Source organism: Thalassophryne amazonica, chromosome 12, assembly GCF_902500255.1.
Source record: "Thalassophryne amazonica chromosome 12, fThaAma1.1, whole genome shotgun sequence".
NCBI classification, from domain to species: Eukaryota; Metazoa; Chordata; class Actinopteri; order Batrachoidiformes; family Batrachoididae; genus Thalassophryne; species Thalassophryne amazonica.
Window position 1 is genome coordinate 2276169 of NC_047114.1, and position 22242 is coordinate 2298410.

General features: G+C 43.9%; 1 protein-coding gene across 1 annotated transcript in view; it reads left to right on the top strand.

The window, feature by feature from the left end:
• LOC117522342 (cell adhesion molecule 3-like) overlaps positions 1–22242 on the top strand; it is a 302078-nt gene that overhangs the window by 125652 nt on the left and 154184 nt on the right. Inside the window, exon 3 of the mRNA XM_034183737.1 lies at positions 17721–17870. Coding sequence (XP_034039628.1) covers positions 17721–17870 — 150 coding nt within the window. The remainder of the gene's footprint in view (positions 1–17720; positions 17871–22242) is intronic.

Consider the following 22242-nt stretch of genomic DNA (forward strand, 5'->3'; position numbering starts at 1 on the left):
CACTATTCCCACCAACAATACAGCCTCTGGAGCATTTGCTGGACTTGGAAAAGTTGACTGGAGTAAACAAGCAGTGAACAGGGCGAGTGGTGACGTCAGCGGATCACATCAGAGCGCAGCTCGTCTGAACGATTATAACAAGAAGGTAAATCTGTTATAAACAGGAATAAATACTGTAACAGCTGCAGACAAGAAGGAAAAAACATGCAACTGTTTTATCAAGCCTTGACAATGTAAACAAGTCAAATAATTACCTTTTTAGATGGCTCAAAATGCTTTCTGCAGCTTGTTAGCCTTTCGCACGCGCGTGCGTTCATGCATGCGCAAACGGCCCAGCTGCAGTTTCCTCTATGATTCAGAAGGTGATTAGATCCGTTTTCAGCAGCCAATTTGCAGAATAAAATGATTAATCCGCCATGAAATAATTATTTTATATACACAGCATCCAGCGCAGAGCACGTGGCAGGCGGCAGAACAAAGAACGGCATCCAGCTGTGAACACAGCGCATCTGATTTGCATCCGCCACAAATCAGATGCAAAGCAGACGTAATAAAAACGCTTTATTCGTGGCCAGTCTGTATGCAGTCGCTACAACTTATTTTAGTTTGTGATGTGGACATGATGGGCACACAAAATATCCATTTTACACACTGTCCCAGTCCGCTGCCAAGCTGCATATCCCTGTCAGTTGCGGACATCAGCAGATGACGGCGAATATACAGCGCATAGATTGAGTATATTTGAGTATGTATGGAGTATGTAAGGCATGGAGTATGTAAGGCGGATGTCATCCGCAGCCAAAATTTTGTGCAGCTCAAAAATCCTGGTAACGGAAAAACGTGCCTCTGCGGATAATTACGGATGTGTGCGGGTGTCGGTCGACTCATACATGCATGTTTCACAGATATTGCGGATGTTAAGCGAATATGAACCAATTTTGTGTGTAATCCATACACAAATCTTCCTAAACGCCAGTGGGACAGGGCCCTTAGGTATGTGCTATCTCTTGATTGGCTGAGCACACCTGCATGAGTTAATCAGCTTTTAGCAGAGGTGGAAAATGTGCAGTTTCGGGGTTGGTGAGGACCAGGATTGGGAACCACTGCACAGTCTCTGTAATCACAGCCACTGAAGATCGGTGGAGTTGGGCATGACTGTCCTCCAAAAATGATCCCATAGGTTGTTTGTTTATTTTGACCTTATTATGCCGTATAATTACATTTCAAAATGATGTAACTTTTAGCAACCATGTAAAAAATAAGTTCCATAGCGCGCGCGCACACACACACACACACACACACACACACACACACACACACTGGAGACTATACCAGCAATCATAGAGTGTGAGGCAGGGTACGCCCTGGATAAGGACGCCAGTCTGTTACAGTGATCCTTAGAATGAATACCAAAATATTCCATGTCTTGCTTATATTCTCTTTTTAACCCTAACCTCTGTAATGAATCTGGGCAAGAACCCCAATGCAGAGACTCTCAATGAAGGACTGTTGGACAGATGTTATTGTTCACAGTAATTTAATAAATACAGCAGCAAAATGGCAGGCAAGAAGAAATGTCAAGACACAGGCTTGTGTCAGGCAAACGGTAACCCGTCCAAAAACAGCCTCAGGGGGAAGCAGAAGAATAGTCCAAAAAACCATGTTCAGTAACCAGTTTTTCATGGCAACGGTCTTTCAAGTGGTTATACAAAGCACAGACAGAGCTCTTAAACCAGACATTCTTGTAACACATAGTGCAAGACAGCAGGCAGCAAAGGTCAGGTACCTGGAATCAAAACACACAGTAACTTGGAAAGCTAGAGAACAGGGCAGAACATAATACAATCTGGCAACCAGGAGATGTTCTAACAGCAGTTATGAAGGATGCTGACCAGCTAAATCTGGACGTGCAGGGACATGTGAATGCAGAAGACGAAAACCTAGAAGTGAAATTAACTCGCGTGAACACAGGGATAACATCACAATAACAGCACATGTAATAAACACCCATAAATGACATGGATGGAAAATGACAGAAAATACCTCTGAATAATATTTCACCATTCCACGTCCCGACAGCCAGAGGCTGTGAGCGCGGACCAGGCTGCCGGGCCACCTGCCCTCGACTGCCACCCAGTCCTCTCTGCACCCGACCCCCATGGTCCCTCTGCAGGTGGTGAACCCACAGGATGGCGGACCCATGTCGCTCTTTTGGGCTGGGCCGGGAATCCAATAGCTTAGCAGGGAAATTAGTGCAGAAAATCCACTATGGTGATAGTGCAGTTTATGTGGCAGGGAGGGAAATTCGTCCAGTTGAGACTGTGGCCCGTTTCTACCGATGTGCCCATAAAAAAAGAGAGGGATATGCTTTGCAAACTTAATACCCATTCCTACACTGGATGATGTTGAAATTGAGGATGGTCCCCCTGACTGTTCCAGCAATATCAAATATTTCATGTCTGCTACCTACAACCTGCATGGAACCTACTTCCAGGCACCTTATATATGCTACTCTGGAACCACCCCTAAATCCAAACAGTCCAGCTGTCAACCCAACTGAGGTCCTTAGCCTGGGTCTCATGAACATAAGCATCAGTGTCCTCAAAATCATTGCTGATTAATGATCTAATTATGGATCATCACTTAGATATGATTGGGTTATATGAAACCTGGCTTAAACCTACAGGTATCCTCCCCTTAAAAGAGACCTGTCCACTGGCATACATATGGATGGGTATTGATAAGATTTTGTCAATATGGATGCCATTATCAATTCCGCTTATTGATCCGATTCCTTATCGTTTTCCCTTATTCACCTCTTTCTGTGTACTAAAAGTAGGCTTTACAGGTTTTCTATGTCAACATCATTTTATTGAGTCTTAATAAATAAATATGAAATTGGTCACTGGATCCTTGATCTCTGGACATAAATAGAAAGAAACAAAATCTGTAGTTTTTGTCAAAAGCATTTCCTTTCAGACATTTGGCATGAATGTCTCTCCGTACCTCTGAGTTGAGCTCAGCCAGCTGCTGCACGTCAGTGCAGGACGTCTCATTTTGGGAGGAAAAAACATTTTGGTCAACTGTAGTTTATTGTTTGTATTACAACGTTTGGAAAGAGTTTGCAATTGATTTAAATAGTGATTCGCTTTGAAGTTATTAATTCCAGCTGGACTCTAACTTGACTCAGCAGAAAGCGGCACAGCGTTTGGAGCTGTGCCAACGGAATGGAGGAGGATTCTCGTTTCTTTCTCACAAGACAAGAGTCCCACCTAGTGACTTTAATCTGCACAAAAGTGACTCAAGATTGACATTTTTTAATGGTTTTGAGAGGGGTTAAGAAACTGACTTTCTGCTTCTGAAAAGCCACGAAGCAAAGAACCACCGAAGCAGTGGGTTGGAGCACTGCTTCAGTGGTTCAAGCTTCAAAGCAGAGCCGTTACAGAAGCAGTTGATTACAGGCCCGCTGCAGGGTCTGTAATCAGCATAGAGAAATAATCATTTTACTGACAAATACCCTCAAAAACAACGGCCGCTCTGAAGGACCGATAAGGGAATCGTTAAGCAAAAAGGCTACTGATGTCAATGGATCGAATCATTTTTCAATGATTCTCAAAAACAACTGGTTTCTGATACCCAACCCTATTTATAAATCTAGGTTTAGTCTATTAGCTGTTGCGGGTCACAAATAGAATTCATTTGAACATCTGATTCTCTGCTCTGCCCACAATACTACGTATTGCCAAGGTCAGAAGAATAAAAATCAGCCGTATTACTTTGTCACTGTTTATAGGTCCCCTGGCCCATACTCTGAATTCTAAGATGAATTTGATGAGTTTGTCTCTAACTTGTTGACTAGTGCAGATAACATTCTGATTTTGGTGACTTTAACATTCATATAAACAAGCCTTCTGATCTTCTCGGCAAATTATTTATGGAAATTGTGCTGGAGACCCTCCTGTCTTGTGCACAACAGCATTTCCTGTATATTCATTTTGTGAATTGTTCTGTAATTTATGTCTGTAGCATGGCCCAAGCAGAGGGTCACCCCTTTGAGTCTGGTCTGCTTGAGGTTTCTTGCTCAGATGGAGTTTTTCCTTACCACTGCTGCTCTGGGGGTTGGTTATGTTATACCTTACTTGTGTGAAGCGCCTTGAAGCAACTCAGTTGTGATTTGGCACTATATAAATTAAAATAAATTGAAACTGAAATTGAAATTGTGGATGCCTTACGATTTCAGCAATGCATTCAGGACTCGATGCACATTAGTGGAAATATCCTGGATCTGGTTCTCGCACGTGGTCATGCTGTCATGAATATTGACAACATGCCTCTTACATCAGTGGTTTCTGATCACTCACTTATTAGGTTTACAGTCTCGCTGCCATGTTTAGTGGAACAACAACCTTATTTATCACTACGGCGATGCATCAACTCCTCAACTAAGACTGAACTCGAAGCTAGACTGCTTAATATCTTAGCTTCAAGTTTGGAAAATGGCCATTCGGTAGAAAGTCTTGTGGATAGTTTAAACTCAGAGGTCAAAACTACACTCGACATGATTGCGCCACCTTTGTTAAAATGCCCCCCCCAAAACACAGTCACCTTGATTCAATGATTACTTGCGTAACCTCAAGCGTAAGGCTAGAGGTCTAGAACAGAAATGGCGCAGTTCAAAATTAGAAGTGTTCCACCTAACGTGGCGTGATGCTATCTTAGACTATAAGCATGTATTACTGGCTACAAAGTGGACCTATTACTCTGATTTGATCAACAAAAACAAGCATAACTCAAAGTTCTTGTTCAACACGGTGGCAGCACTTATTCATGGACAACCACCTGTAGTTTGCTCTCCTTTTACAGCACAAGATTTCCTGTATTACTTTGAGAAGAAAACAGAAGACATCAGGTTAAACATATCCCAGCATGCCTTAACCCAGCCACTACACCCTGCTATTGAGGTGGGCGCCATTACTGAGGTATTACCTAGATTTACAGAATCTGATGGTATCTCTCTAGACATGCTGACAAAATTCGTAACATCAACAAAAAGCACAGCCTGTTTATTTGATCCTATACCAACAAAACTGTTTAAGGACCTGTGGTCCACTCTTGGGCCGACTGTGCTGGAAATTATTAATCTTTCTTGAACTTCTGGATCTGTTCCTAAATGTTTCACGTCTGCAGTGATTAAACCATTACTTAAGAAACCTAATCTTGACCCTAGTGTATTGAAAAACTATCGGCCGATATCAAATCTATCATTTTGCTCTAAAATTCTGAAAAAGTGGTTTCACAGCAGCTCGTAGACTATCTTACTGAGAATAATCTCTTTGAGCCACTGCAGTCTGCTTTTAGAAAATATCATTCCACAGACGGCTCTCACTAATGATCTTCTGCTTGCAATGGATTCAGACACCACTACGGTTCTGTTGCTGTTCGATCTCAGTGCTGCGTTTGATTTCGTGGATCATCATATTCTACTTGATAGGCTGGAAAATCATTTTGGGATTACAGGGAGTGCCCTTGCATGGTTGACGTCATACTTGGCCAGCAGTTCTCACTGTGTTTTGACACTACCTCTAACCTTAGTGACATGAAATATGGAGTTCCACAGGGGTCCGTCTTAGGCCCCCTGCTTTTCTTCCTTTATATCCACCCTTTGGGCACATATTGCGGCATTTTGGGATTATGTTTCACTGCTATGCTGATGATATTCAGTTGTACATGCTGATAACTGCTGGCAATCTCATCCACATAAAATCCTTAGAAGACTGCTTTGCATCAGTGAGAAGCTGGATGTCTAGAAACTTTGTAGTTTTAAACTCTGGTTTAAACTATGGTTCTTGGGCCAGTGAGACATCAGCATAAATTTGACAAGCTAACACTCAGCCTAGGCTCGTGTGTCATCATCATCCAAAGTGAGGAACCTTGGGGTCATTTTTGATCCTACATTGTCCTTTGACCTCCACATTAAAGATTATATGTATATGTCATGCACATAACAAGTGAAGCTCTTCAGCATGTCAACATGTCAGTTTGGTCCTTCAGATTTTTTTTTTGAGTAAATGCTTCCGTGGAGCATGAGTATGGCTAAAACCTTTCAGCTTCTGGGGGAGCTCTGCCCCCCAGACTCCCCGGCTTTTTAATATTTTTCTTTTTTTGCCTTTCAGTTTCTGGGGGAGCTCCACCCCCTAGACCCCCCTAATTACTGTCCTCTTAACCTCCTGCCACTTTAAGCATTTTTTTTTTATGTAGATGTAAATTAATATCCAAAGTTTTCAGCTAGTTCAATCAATCAATCAATCAATTTAATTTATATAGCGCCAAATCACAACAAACAGTTGCCCCAAGGCGCTTTATATTGTAAGGCAAGGCTATACAATAATTACGTAAAAACCCCAACGGTCAAAATGACCCCCTGTGAGCAAGCACTTGGAGACAGTGGGAAGGAAAAACTCCCTTTTAACAGGAAGAAACCTCCAGCAGAACCAGGCTCAGGGAGGGGCAGTCTTCTGCTGGGACTGGTTGGGGCTGAGGGAGAGAACCAGGAAAAAGACATGCTGTGGAGGGGAGCAGAGATCAATCACTAATGATTAAATGCAGAGTGGTGCATACAGAGCAAAAAGAGAAAGAAACACTCAGTGCATCATGGGAACCCCCCAGCAGTCTAAGTCTATAGCAGCATAACTAAGGGATGGTTCAGGGTCACCTGATCCAGCCCTAACTATAAGCTTTAGCAAAAAGGAAAGTTTTAAGCCTAATCTTAAAAGTAGAGAGGGTGTCTGTCTCCCTGATCTGAATTGGGAGCTGGTTCCACAGGAGAGGAGCCTGAAAGCTGAAGGCTCTGCCTCCCATTCTACTCTTACAAACCCTAGGAACTACAAGTAAGCCTGCAGTCTGAGAGCGAAGCACTGTATTGGGGTTGAGTGCAGGGGAGCTAGTTGACAGTAGGTAGGGCTGTACAATATGGCCAAATTATCATATCTCAATATTGTCATATCAATATGATATACGATATGACTATGATTTGACACAAAGTGCAGCAACAGTGAAAATTAAACCTTCTTAAACAAAACAGTAATAATACCACACTCATTGTGCACTCATCATAAGGTTAGGATACTGTGCCCTCCAAAAGTATTGGGACACTTGGAATTTCACACATCATATGTTCGATGTTGCTGACATTAATGAGTGAAGCTCTTCACTGTCTGTGTATATATCGTCAAACAGCAATTTAAAATTAAATAATTGTTGCAGAACCTACCATCGGTTTGTGGCTTTTTCCCCTATGGGCAGATTGTTTTGTGCCATTTCCGGTTTGTGCCTTTGTCTACCATAGAGCGAGCTTCACGCTGCGCAGCGAGGACTGCTTTCTTCCACCTGCCAATTATAGTGAAGATTCGTCCCATCCTGTCTGTGGCTGATGCTGACACCCTGATTCATGCGTTTGTCTCTTCTAGATTGGACTATTGTAATTTTCTATTTTCTGGTTTACCTCAGTCCAGCACTCGAGTCTCCAAATGGTTCAAAATGCTGCTGCCAGACTGAGTTTACAGCTGGTGAAATATTACACATAAAATGACTGTGATGCGACGCTGGGATAGGCTGCAGCCCCCATGACCCTTAATTTGAATGAATGAATTACTGTGACTGCACAAGCAGACATTTGATGTGTATTCATAGAGCAGATTTTCACAGATTTTTGGGCCTACGCTGGATTAGAGTCCATGAAATTATTAACAAGACAGAAAAATGGGCAGAACCAAAACATTTAAAGGCTCTGATGTTGAGAGGTGACGTTTGTGAAAATAGGGATGTTACACAATTCAGAAGCACATCAATCAGAATAGACAGCGTTATATTTTGGGGAAGATCCAGGAAATTCAGAAATGTGTATATTATTTCAAACAGGCTGAGGATGACACTTTTCTGAAACATTTTCCCAAATCTCAGGGAAATGTTTCAGTCAAACCTGAAATAGAAATGTAAATTTTTTAAATCACTATTTATATTAGGGAAGAAAATATGGTACACAAAGATAAAACTGTCAGAAAAAGTGGCAAATAGGGATATGATATCATATCAATTCAATGATAGAAATAGAAAGAGAAATAGCATCAAAATATTTTGCATCGTAAATCAAAAGAATACAAGCCACATTTTGTAGCTTTGAAGGCATTTACATACTAAATAAAAGTAAACCTAATGAGAGGAGAAAATATAGCAAAATAAATAAAAAATATTACTACCTAATTAAAAAAATATACAGAGAAAAAATGTATTAAATATTAATTTAAACAATAAAAAATTAAATAAAAAGGGAAAGAAACTTACTTGGCCTCTACTGGTGGTTGGCTCTCACTGCGGTATTGTATCACTTCCTGTTCCGGAGCACAGCGGTGTTTTTCTGTATCTGTTAGCTGTTTAATCTGCGCAGTTAGATTGATCTAGTTATCTAGATTACGATTTGTTTCCCAGTGTAATCTTTACGTGCCTTAACTAAAGCACTCCTTCTGCTGAATCACCTCTAAATTATTTACACATTATTCACTTTGCGTGTTTTTAGGAATCCGCTAGCTTAGCGCAGCTACTAGCTCTTAGCCAGTTTAGCATGGCGGCTTCTCCTGTCTCTCCCGCACTTTTCTGCTCTGGGTGTGAAATGTTTAGTTATTCCTCGGCCTCCTTTAGCAGTAACGGTACTTGTAATAAGTGTAGCTTATTCGTAGCTTTGGAGGCCAGGCTGGGCGAATTGGAGACTCGGCTCCGCACCGTGGAAAATTCTACAGCTAGCCAGGCCCCTGTAGTCGGTGCGGACCAAGGTAGCTTAGCCGCCGTTAGTTCCCCCCTGGCAGATCCCGAGCAGCCGGGAAAGCAGGCCGACTGGGTGACTGTGAGGAGGAAGCGTAGTTCTAAACAGAAGCCCCGTGTACACCGCCAACCCGTTCACATTTCTAACCGTTTTTCCCCACTCGGCGACACACCCGCCGAGGATCAAACTCTGGTTATTGTCGACTCTGTTTTGAGAAATGTGAAGTTAGCGACACCAGCAACCATAGTCAATTGTCTTCCGGGGGCCAGAGCAGGCGACATTGAAGGAAATTTGAAACTGCTGGCTAAGGCTAAGCGTAAATTTGGTAAGATTGTAATTCACGTCGGCAGTAATGACACCCGGTTACGCCAATCGGAGGTGACTAAAATTAACATTGAATCGGTGTGTAACTTTGCAAAAACAATGTCGGACTCTGTTGTTTTCTCTGGGCCCCTCCCCAATCGGACCGGGAGTGACATGTCTAGCCGCATGTTCTCCTTGAATTGCTGGCTGTCTGAGTGGTGTCCAAAAAATGAGGTGGGCTTCATAGATAATTGGCAAAGCTTCTGGGGAAAACCTGGTCTTGTTAGGAGAGACGGCATCCATCCCACTTTGGATGGAGCAGCTCTCATTTCTAGAAATCTGGCCAATTTTCTTGGATCCTCCAAACTGTGACTATCCAGGGTTGGGACCAGGAAGCAGAGTTGTAGTCTTACACACCTCTCTGCAGCTTCTCTCCCCCTGCCATCCCCTCATTACCCCATCCCCGTAGAGACGGTGCCTGCTCCCAGACCACCAACAACCAGCAAAAATCTATTTAAGCATAAAAATGCAAAAAGAAAAAATAATATAGCACCTTCAACTGCACCACAGACTAAAACAGTTAAATGTGGTCTATTAAACATTAGGTCTCTCTCTTCTAAGTCCCTGTTGGTAAATGATATAATAATTGATCAACATATTGATTTATTCTGCCTTACAGAAACCTGGTTACAGCAGGATGAATATGTTAGTTTAAATGAGTCAACACCCCCGAGTCACACTAACTGCCAGAATGCTCGTAGCACGGGCCGAGGGGGAGGATTAGCAGCAATCTTCCATTCCAGCTTATTAATTAATCAAAAACCCAGTCAGAGCTTTAATTCATTTGAAAGCTTGACTCTTAGTCTTGTCCATCCAAATTGGAAGTCCCCAAAACCAGTTTTATTTGTTATTATCTATCGTCCACCTGGTCGTTACTGTGAGTTTCTCTGTGAATTTTCAGACCTTTTGTCTGACTTAGTGCTTAGCTCAGATAAGATAATTATAGTGGGCGATTTTAACATCCACACAGATGCTGAGAATGACAGCCTCAACACTGCATTTAATCTATTATTAGACTCAATTGGCTTTGCTCAAAAAGTAAATGAGTCCACCCACCACTTTAATCATATCTTAGATCTTGTTCTGACTTATGGTATGGAAATTGAAGACTTAACAGTATTCCCTGAAAAATCCCTTCTGTCTGATCATTTCTTAATAACATTTACATTTACTCTGATGGACTACCCAGCAGTGGGGAATAAGTTTCATTACACTAGAAGTCTTTCAGAAAGCGCTGTAACTAGGTTTAAGGATATGATTCCTTCTTTATGTTCTCTAATGCCATATACCAACACAGTGCAGAGTAGCTACCTAAACTCTGTAAGTGAGATAGAGTATCTCGTCAATAGTTTTACATCCTCATTGAAGACAACTTTGGATGCTGTAGCTCCTCTGAAAAAGAGAGCTTTAAATCAGAAGTGCCTGACTCCGTGGTATAACTCACAAACTTGTAGCTTAAAGCAGATAACCCGTAAGTTGGAGAGGAAATGGCGTCTCACTAATTTAGAAGATCTTCACTTAGCCTGGAAAAAGAGTCTGTTGCTCTATAAAAAGCCCTCCGTAAAGCTAGGACATCTTTCTACTCATCACTAATTGAAGAAAATAAGAACAACCCCAGGTTTCTTTTCAGCACTGTAGCCAGGCTGACAAAGAGTCAGAGCTCTATTGAGCTGAGTATTCCATTAACTTTAACTAGTAATGACTTCATGACTTTCTTTGCTAACAAAATTTTAACTATTAGAGAAAAAATTACTCATAACCATCCCAAAGATGTATCGTTATCTTTGGCTGCTTTCAGTGATGCTGGTATTTGGTTAGACTCTTTCTCTCCGATTGTTCTGTCTGAGTTATTTTCATTAGTTACTTCATCCAAACCATCAACATGTTTATTAGACCCCATTCCTACCAGGCTGCTCAAGGAAGCCCTACCATTATTTAATGCTTTGATCTTAAATATGATCAATCTATCTTTGTTAGTTGGCTATGTACCACAGGCTTTTAAGGTGGCAGTAATTAAACCATTACTTAAAAAGCCATCACTTGACCCAGCTATCTTAGCTAATTATAGGCCAATCTCCAACCTTCCTTTTCTCTCAAAAATTCTTGAAAGGGTAGTTGTAAAACAGCTAACTGATCATCTGCAGAGGAATGGTCTATTTGAAGAGTTTCAGTCAGGTTTTAGAATTCATCATAGTACAGAAACAGCATTAGTGAAGGTTACAAATGATCTTCTTATGGCCTCGGACAGTGGACTCATCTCTGTGCTTGTTCTGTTAGACCTCAGTGCTGCTTTTGATACTGTTGACCATAAAATTTTATTACAGAGATTAGAGCATGCCATAGGTATTAAAGGCACTGCGCTGCGGTGGTTTGAATCATATTTGTCTAATAGATTACAATTTGTTCATGTAAATGGGGAATCTTCTTCACAGACTAAAGTTAATTATGGAGTTCCACAAGGTTCTGTGCTAGGACCAATTTTATTCACTTTATACATGCTTCCCTTAGGCAGTATTATTAGACGGTATTGTTTAAATTTTCATTGTTACGCAGATGATACCCAGCTTTATCTATCCATGAAGCCAGAGGACACACACCAATTAGCTAAACTGCAGGATTGTCTTACAGACATAAAGACATGGATGACCTCTAATTTCCTGCTTTTAAACTCAGATAAAACTGAAGTTATTGTACTTGGCCCCACAAATCTTAGAAACATGGTGTCTAATCAGATCCTTACTCTGGATGGCATTGTAGTAATACTGTGAGAAATCTTGGAGTCATTTTTGATCAGGATATGTCATTCAAAGTGCATATTAAACAAATATGTAGGACTGCTTTTTTGCATTTACGCAATATCTCTAAAATTAGAAAGGTCTTGTCTCAGAGTGATGCTGAAAAACTAATTCATGCATTTATTTCCTCTAGGCTGGACTATTGTAATTCATTATTATCAGGTTGTCCTAAAAGTTCCCTGAAAAGCCTTCAGTTAATTCAAAATGCTGCAGCTAGAGTACTGACGGGGACTAGAAGGAGAGAGCATATCTCACCCATATTGGCCTCTCTTCATTGGCTTCCTGTTAACTCTAGAATAGAATTTAAAATTCTTTTTCTTACTTATAAGGTTTTGAATAATCAGGTCCCATCTTATCTTAGGGACCTCATAGTACCATATCACCCCAATAGAGCGCTTTGCTCTCAGACTGCAGGCTTACTTGTAGTTCCTAGGGTTTGTAAGAGTAGAATGGGAGGCAGAGCCTTCAGCTTTCAGGCTCCTCTCCTGTGGAACCAGCTCCCAATTCAGATCAGGGAGACAGACACCCTCTCTACTTTTAAGATTAGGCTTAAAACTTTCCTTTTTGCTAAAGCTTATAGTTAGGGCTGGATCAGGTGACCCTGAACCATCCCTTAGTTATGCTGCTATAGACTTAGACTGCTGGGGGGTTCCCATGATGCACTGTTTCTTTCTCTTTTTGCTCTGTATGCACCACTCTGCATTTAATCATTAGTGATCGATCTCTGCTCCCCTCCACAGCATGTCTTTTGCCTGGTTCTCTCCCTCAGCCCCAACCAGTCCCAGCAGAAGACTGCCCCTCCCTGAGCCTGGTTCTGCTGGAGGTTTCTTCCTGTTAAAAGGGAGTTTTTCCTTCCCACTGTAGCCAAGTGCTTGCTCACAGGGGGTCGTTTTGACCGTTGGGGTTTTACATAATTATTGTATGGCCTTGCCTTACAATATAAAGCGCCTTGGGGCAACTGTTTGTTGTGATTTGGCGCTATATAAAAAAAAAAATTGATTGAATTGATTGATTGAAATAAAAAGTGAAAGATGGGAGGGGCAGCAGTCATGAGATGACTGAGAATTGAAGAACGTTTCAAATTATTGCTACTTTTTGGAAGACATTTCAGAATGACCTCTTACTGATTATACTTAATTTTAGAAACGTTAATCGTTTTTGACAGGACGTGGTGTCGTGAGGGATTTGTTTTCTTTTAAAACAACAGTACATAAGAAAACAAAAATAAACATACCAAAGTTGCAAAGACTAACTGTGCAAAATGTGTCACAGACTGAAGCGCCTTAATCCTCCGGGACCAGCAGAGGGCGAAACTCAACAATAGAGGTAGAGTACAGGTAATCCTGGGCCAAAGCATCTGTGCTCGTCTCACCTGTCAGAGCTCATTGTGGCTCTGTGACGGGTGATGCGCTGGGACGGCCAATTTCGCCAAAGTGTTGAAAGTGTTCATGCCAAGTGGAGCAGCGCTCGCAATCAGCCGCAAGAATTAGCTGAGGACACTATTAAAGGAGACGCCAATCCATGATGCACTTGACCACACATCCAGCCCTCAGCCACTCTGGTGCTCAGAAAAACCAACCGCAGGTCGAGGCTCCGGCACAAAGCCGGCGAGGGAGTGAGTCGTCTAACATGAAGAGGCCTGAACGCTTGTGTGCAGCGTTTGAATGCTATCAGCACGCCGCGCTGCACCTTCAGCAGCAGTTATCACGCCGAATCCCCTCAACCTGCAGAGCTGTTTCTGAACTACAACGGCACTCAGAGTGCATGAAGACCAAAGTCAGCGTGTGAATGCTGTACTTAAACATACTCCAACCTACACAAACTGATCGACATCTCTCTTTGCACTCGAACGTCTGTGGGAGACGATGGTGTCGCGTCCAGTTAGTTAGTTTATTTGCTTTTTTGTTTGTTTCTTTGTTTTTTACGTTTTCAATTCAATTTTAACTTATTTCATTTATATAGCGCCAAATCACAACAAAGTTGCCTCAAGGTGCTTCACATAAGTAAGGTCTAACCTTACCAACCCCCAGACCACCCAACTCCCTCTGATGATTTGAGGTAGAAACCTCAAGCAGACCAGACTCAAAAGGTCTGATCTATCTATCTATCTATCTATCTATCTATCTATCTATCTATCTATCTATCTATCTATCTATCTATCTATCTATCTATCTATCTATCTATCTATCTATCTATCTATCTATCTATATATATATATATATCAAAAGAACACCATGTTTAACAGGACTTGTTTTTGAGGAATTCATCAAAATGCCCAAAAAGCCTGTTATCGCTTTGTCAATGAAAGCAAACTCTCTGGCTAAAATTGAGTTTCATAAAAAATCTGAAACCTTTTGAGAAATTGCTCAAAATTTGAGAAATGCCTCATCTTATTCCGGTACGTGAAAGGTAAAATAGAAAGATGCAGAATTCACGTTCACATCCTGATCAGCACCAACATTTATGGAGTTCTTCCTCTTTAAAAGGTGGATCAACCAACACAGTGTTCCAAATATGTGAAACAGTTGTGTGCTTTAAGGGAAATGCACCAAATTTTGCACAGATACAGTATTGGTACATAATGGTATAATAATTGGTACAACTTTGTAGTAACTTCAGGAGTAAATGAAGTGTTGTTTTCTTTGTTTTCTTTCATGCTGAATTACACTGATTCAAAAGTAATCAATAATTTAAAAAAGTGTGTCATGATACCTGATTTTTTTGCGTGTGATTATATATCAAACAATGTCTGTGCAAAATGTTGTGCCTTTACCATAAAACTCACAATTGCAGTGATATGTACTAACAGTGTTTCATGGCGGTTGACAGAAAATGTTTCAGGAAACTGCTTGAAATCAGTTGATCAGAGTGAGTTTCTTAGAGATTTTAGTTAAATCGATCCGGATAACGGAAGGGATCTGAGAAAAACTGCATGAATATGTTGAAGTTGTAGCAGGTTTTGTTAAGATTTATGTCATTGTTGATAGAAAATTAGAAAAAAAAATGTTTAAATGCATTTTTTTATTAAATGTATTGTATTGTAATTTGTGCATCAAACTGTCAAAGTTGTTGAACTCTGATCACAAGTGAATGCTCAAGGTGGAGATGCTAATGCTAATAGCATGTGTGTCAGAATTTAAAGAAATGTGAAACTAAACATTATTTTCCTCTCAAGACTAAAGTAAAAAACAGACATCTGCACGTGGAAATGTCAGTTTTCAGCTGCAGCCGGACACTTTGTTTGAGGTCTGATATACGTGCAGCCAGTGTAGTAGCGCTAACGTCATGGCTAATACTAGCAATACTTAGCAAATAGTGCAAAGCAGAAGAATGTGTAGCACCATAAATTCTGAAGTGGTACAGGGACAAAATTCAGGAAGTTGTCTTGTTTAGAGACGACACTGGATAAATCAAGAATCATGCAGACTTCCCTAGCGCAGGCTCGACCCAGGTCTGCCCGTCACCCGAACCAAACAGGACATTTCCAGTAAGTGACAACGTGTCCGCTGTGGAAAGTCTCCTGTACAAGAGTCATTAGGTGGGTTTCCATCAGCCTCCAAATTGCACAGTTTGAAGTACAGTGGTCCCTCGCTATAACGCGGTTCACCTTTCGTGGCCTTGCAGTTTCGCGGATTTTTTTAGTGCAATTTTGCATGCTTTTTTTTTTTTTTTTTGCAGCGCATTGTGTTCTGCGTCCTTATCAGGCGGGCCAGTCGTGGCACCGGTCGGCATCACCGCGATTGCTTTCACTGCCTCCGATGCGCTTTCTGTGGGCTCAGTAAACGCAGCAGCGAGCCACTCACACCACCCCACTGTCTGCTATGCGGAGCTGCACCAAATCTGGCAACAGGTCCAGAGACTACGCTCGCTGTTTTGATGCGGATGTTGGCCGTAGCCAATTCTGAAAATTCTGAAGATTCTGAAAACATCGCTAAACGTTTGCACCAAACCTATAATTGAAACCCAGCTATTGTCTGGACTTGATAGAACACAAAAGCTAATTATTAATTTTGCTGAAAAGACGTCTCTATAATTAAACCTTTAGGATGGCAGGAAAAATGATTCTGAATCCAGAATTTAATCTGGATTTTCACCAAAATTTAATGTGTTCTATTTTGGCCGAAGTAGTCTCCTGTGTGGGCCTTGATGTCCCAGTGTTTGTCCCCATATTGTAAAATTTAAAGAATACGAGAGCCCCCCCGTCCAAGGCCGGATGCCAGTCCAGTACAGTTCAGTACCCCACCGAGGCTGGTACCTTTTTTACAGCTGGGTGGACGGGGACGATGCAGATGAATCCTCTTGTCCAGGGTCACAAGACCTGAAACTGAACCCTGGATTCTCCGCCCACTCTTCCACCTTGGCAGAGGCTTTTTTAGATGTTATATTTTTTGATGTTGTACTGGAGGTCAGGCCATAAAAAAGGAACCTGGTACCATCGCCACCTCTGCTCTCACATCACGGTACTGCAAATGTGTGTTTTGGATGCTACATGCAGTTAGCTGTATCGCCCCCCCAATGTGTTGATGGGGTTCCGCTGAAGCACTCTTGAGCAGATGTTCTTCTTGTTTTTTTTAAAAAGAATCAATTCCTCCACCGGAGTACGGATGTGATAACGCTCCACGCTGAATATAAACCTGTCTCCTGCTTGACAATTTGGTTCCAATTAAACTATTTATACATGCCATATTTTGAAGGGTGTGAAGAGCACTTTGAGGCGCGCCTCCTCCTCACCACACGCTCCCTGTGGTTGGCTTGTCATCAGTTACGTCATATTTTAGTGTCACCTGAGATTAAGTTCGGGGAGAACTGGTGCCTTTTGAAGCGAACACGAACCCGAGTTTTTATTTTGGGCTTCTCTAACGGCCGCCATGCTGCGTCGTACTCGCCGTAGAGAGCGTCTCTGTGTTTTAGTGTACATTTCTTCTTCATATTTGCACATTTGGCTGTTAGCCTCGCTGACTGCAGAGTGCATTGAATTAGCCCGAATGATCAGCCATTATCAAGGGAGCACACTTAAATACTATAATTTCAGCCAATTTGGATATTGTTGCACACTCAGACAGTTCAGCGCTCGCTGGTTTTTCTGATGTTCCACTTCCAGCCTTCAAAATCCCTTCTTTATGCCGGGTCATTTGTATTCTGTCCGTCTCTCCTCCTGACCTACTCATTTGCATAACGCCCGTCCCGTCTGAGCGTGTTCGTACATACATATGCATGGCACGGAGAGACAGCGCAGATATCGACTAAAGAGGGTTACAACGCCATTAGAGGTATGAGACGCCACTGCTGCTGTTGCTTTGACCTGCAGAGGGCCGCTGTCTGCTGCCGTCTCTTCATCTTCGCCGGCCCCTCAGCTGGTGCAGTCGGCGCACGCCGCACGCCAGAGCTGCTCCTGACTCATCGCTCCTACAGAGAGCTCGCAGACATTCAGCCGGACGGCCGTTTGTCTGCTTTTTTGTCCGTGTGACAGTGTGTCCGTGTTTGTGTGTGCACCGTGTCTGTGTTTGCAGCAAGACGGATAGAGACGTGTAGATAATCTGACAAGCAGAGAAAGAGATGGGTGGGGGAGATAAAGGGGGAGAGAGAGGGGGAGGGAAGGAGTAATGTGCTTTGTAGGTTTATCAGATTTGTGAGTCGGAGTGTGTGACTGTATTTGCAAGTATTTTTAGTACGTATGAGCAGCGTCTTTATTGACTCTCAGCGCTCTGACTTGCGCTTCTGTTCTGTCTCTCTCTCCTGTTACCTAGACGACGACCCTCTGCAGCCGGTGACCTCAGATGAGATGGTGTCCGTGGGGGGCACGGTGACGTTGACCTGCCGGGTGGCCGAGAGCGACAACTCGTCTCTGCAGTGGTCCAACACCGCACAGCAGACGCTGTACTTTGGAGAGAAGAGAGGTGAGGAAGGTCAAAGGGCGAGGGGGGGGGGGGGGTGCACCACACACGCAGCAAGGTGATGACTGGTTCATGCATCAGTGTCACATGCTGTATGTAAAAATGTGCTACAGACAGACGCTGCTGTGAGTGTCCACAAACTGACATTACACACGTGAACCATTAGGTGGCACTGTCTGTGATAGCGCCAAATCACAACAGAGTTCGCTCAAGGTGCTTCACACAAGTAAGATCTAACCTTACTAAGCCCCCAGAGCAACAGTGGTAAGAAAAAACTCCCTCAGAGGAAGAAACCTCAAGCAGACCAGACTCAAAGGGATGACCCTCTGCTTGGGCCATGATACAGACACAAATTACAGAACAATTCACAAAACGAATATACAAGAAAAGCTGTTGGTGCACAGGACAGGAGGGTCTCCAGCACAAATACCCCACCCATCTCTGGATGGAGCTGCACCTTAAACAGAGAGAAAAAACAGAATCACGCATCAGAAAGACAAGAAGTACTGTATAACTTGTCAGCATTAAACAACAAGAAAACAGAAGAAATACTAGGGTGATCGCTGACCACGAGCCCTAAGCTTCACTAACAGACCCGGAATTTAGGTAAAGTTGAGGCCGCGGCACGCTCCGTTTACTAATAAAATGAATTAAAAATGGTCAAAAGCATAGTAACATTCTGTACCAGTATGCTGCCATACGAAAGGGAAAATAAGTGCGTCTTACGTCTGAACTTGAAAGTCTCCACAGAATCTGACTGTGTCTGCTGGATTCAGAATAAAACAACAACAGAAGAAGATCAGAAATCATGAGACTTGGTGACACTGGTGTCTCAGAGCGCAGTGGTTTGGTTCAGTCTCACTCACACAGCGCCGTCGCTCTTGAATGAATGGATGAATGTAGGTTTGATACATCTCATAGCCACGCCCCCTCCAGACTGCCCACTGTCTCGGCGCTCTCAGTCGCTGCCGGCAGAATACTGACCTCCGTCCGGTGCTCATGTGATCCTCCGGGTTTGAAGTGGAGCCATTTTTAAACTGGACATGAGAACACTGCACTTCTCTCTGCTCTAAGTGAGCTGGAGGGTCATTGGCTTTGTCCCCACCGACTCCCTTAATCCACAGCAGCTCCTCAGCGCCATCCTCAGGTCAGAGTGTAGATTTACTGTGGACATTCTCAAATGGGTGTGAAACTGTGAGAGAAGCAAAACAAACCCCAAACAGAGTACACTGACAGAGGACACTGACAGAGACAACTGACAGAGACCACTGACAGAGACCACTGACAGAGACAACTGACAGAGGACACTGACAGAGACCACTGCCAGAGACCACTGACAGAGACAACTGCCAGAGACCACTGACAGAAACAACCGACAGAGACCACTGACAGAGGACACTGACAGAGACCACTGACAGAAACAACTGACAGAGACCACTGACAGAGACAACTGCCAGAGGACACTGACAGAGATCACTGACAGAGACCACTGACAGAGACCACTGACAGAGACAACTGCCAGAGACCACTGACAGAGGACACTGACAGAAACAACTGACAGAGACCACTGACAGAGGACACTGACAGAAACAACTGACAGAGACAACTGACAGAGGACACTGACAGAGACCACTGACAGAGACCACTGACAGAGACCACTGACAGAGGACACTGAGAGAGGCCACTGAGAGAGACCACTGACAGAAACCACTGACGGACACTGACAGAGACCACCAACAGCGGACCCTGACAGAAACAACTGACAGAGACCACTGACAGACGACACTGTCAGAGGACACTGACAGAGACAACTGACAGAGACCACTGACAGAGTCAACTGACAGAGACCACTGACAGAGGATACTGACAGAGGACACTGACAGAGACCACTGACAGAGACAAGTGACAGAGACAACTGACAGAGGACACTGACAGAGACCACTGACAGAGACAACTGACAGAAACAACTGACAGAGACCACTGACAGAGGACACTGACAGAGAACACTGACAGAAACAACTGACAGAGACCACTGACAGAGGACACTGACAGAGACCACCGACAGCGGACCCTGACAGAAACAACTGACAGAGACCACTGACAGAGGACACTGACAGAGACAACTAACAGAGTCCACTGACAGAGACCGCTGACAAAGGACACTGACAGAGACCACTGACAGAGGACACTGGCAGTGACCACTGACAGAGACAACTAACAGAGTCCACTGACAGAGACCGCTGACAGAAACCACTGATAGAAACCACTGACAGAAACCACTGATAGAAACCACTGACAGAGGCCACTGACAGAAACCTCTGTCAGAAACCACTGACAGAAACCACTGAGAGAAAGCACTGACAGAGGCCACTGAGAGAAAGCAATCAATCAATCAATCAATCAATTTTTTTTATATAGCTCCAAATCACAACAAACAGTTGCCCCAAGGCGCTTTATATTGTAAGGCAAGGCCATACAATAATTATGTAAAACCCCAACGGTCAAAACGACCCCCTGTGAGCAAGCACTTGGCTACAGTGGGAAGGAAAAACTCCCTTTTAACAGGAAGAAACCTCCAGCAGAACCAGGCTCAGGGAGGGGCAGTCTTCTGCTGGGACTGGTTGGGGCTGAGGGAGAGAACCAGGAAAAAGACATGCGGTGGAGGGGAGCAGAGATCGATCACTAATGATTAAATGCAGAGTGGTGCATACAGAGCAAAAGAGAAGAAACACTCAGTGCATCATGGGAACCCCCCAGCAGTCTAAGTCTATAGCAGCATAACTAAGGGATGGTTCAGGGTCACCTGATCCAGCCCTAACTATAAGCTTTAGCAAAAAGGAAAGTTTTAAGCCTAATCTTAAAAGTAGAGAGGGTGTCTGTCTCCCTGATCTGAATTGGGAGCTGGTTCCACAGGAGAGGAGCCTGAAAGCTGAAGGCTCTGCCTCCCATTCTACTCTTACAAACCCTAGGAACTACAAGTAAGCCTGCAGTCTGAGAGCGAAGCGCTCTATTGGGGTGATATGGTACTACGAGGTCCCTAAGATAAGCCTTGGGGCAACTGTTTGTTGTGATTTGGCGCTATATAAAAAAATTGATTGATTGATTGATTGACTGTCAGAAACCACTGACAGAGGCCACTGAGAGAAACCACTGTCAGAAACCACTGACAGAGGCCACTGAGAGAGGCCACTGACAGAAACCACTGACAGAAAGAGGAGGTGTTTAGTAGAGCTGAAACAACTAATTAATTATTAAAATAGTTGTCAACTAATTTAGTCATCAATTAGTTTTTAAATAACTTTGTTTTACCGCAAATGTTTTGTTTCTTCCATATAAATCAACCGTTTCTGCAGCGCGGCTTTACTTTGGCTCCACCTCTAGCTGCCACCTTATCGTGGTGGGGGAGTTTGCGTACCCGGATGATCCTAGGAGCTATGTTGTCGGGGGCTTTGTGCTCCCTGTAGGGTCTCCGAAGGCAAACAGGTCCTAGGTGACGGGTCAGACTAAGGGCAGTTCAGAACCTCCAAGACTAGTAAAAAAATCAAGGACCGAGACGTCGCCCGGTATGGAGGAGCCGGGGCCCCACCCTGGAGCCAGACCTGGGGTTGGGGCTCGTGCGAGCGCCTGGTGGTCTGACCTTAGCCCATGGGGCACCGCCGGGCTCAGCCCGAAAGTGCGACGGGGGCCCGCCGTCCTGTGGGTTCACCACCTGCAGAGGGGGCCATGGGGGTCAGGTGCAGAGAGGATTGGGTGGCGGTCGAGGGTGGGTGGCCCGGCGGCCCGGTCCATGTTCACAGCCCCTGGCTGTTGGATCGTGGAATGTCACCTCGCTGGGGGGAAGGAGCCTGAGCTTGTGCGGGAGGTTGAGAGATACCGACTAGAGATAGTCGGGCTCACCTCCACGCACAGCTTGGGCTCTGGTACCCAACTCCTGGAGAGGGGCTGGACGCTTCATTTTTCTGGCGTTGCCCACGGGGAGAGGCGGAGAGCTGGGGTCGCATTGCTTATTGCTCCCCAGCTCAGTCGCCATGTGTTGGAGTTCACTCCAATGAACAAGAGGTTCGCGTCCCTACGCCTTTGGGTCGGGCACAGGTCTCTCACCATTTTCTTGGCCTATGGGCCGAGCAGCAGTGCAGAGTACCCGACCTTCCTGGAGTCCCTGGGAGGGGTACTAGATAGCGCTCCGACTGGGGACTCCATTGTTCTCCTGGGGGATTTCAGTGCCCACGTGGGCGGCGACAGTGAGACCTGGAGGTGGGTGATCGGGAAGCACGGCCTCCCCGATCTGAACACGAGTGGTGTTCAGTTGTTGGACTTCTGTGCTAGTCACAGTTTGTCCATCACGAACACCATGTTCGAGCACAAGGGTGTCCAT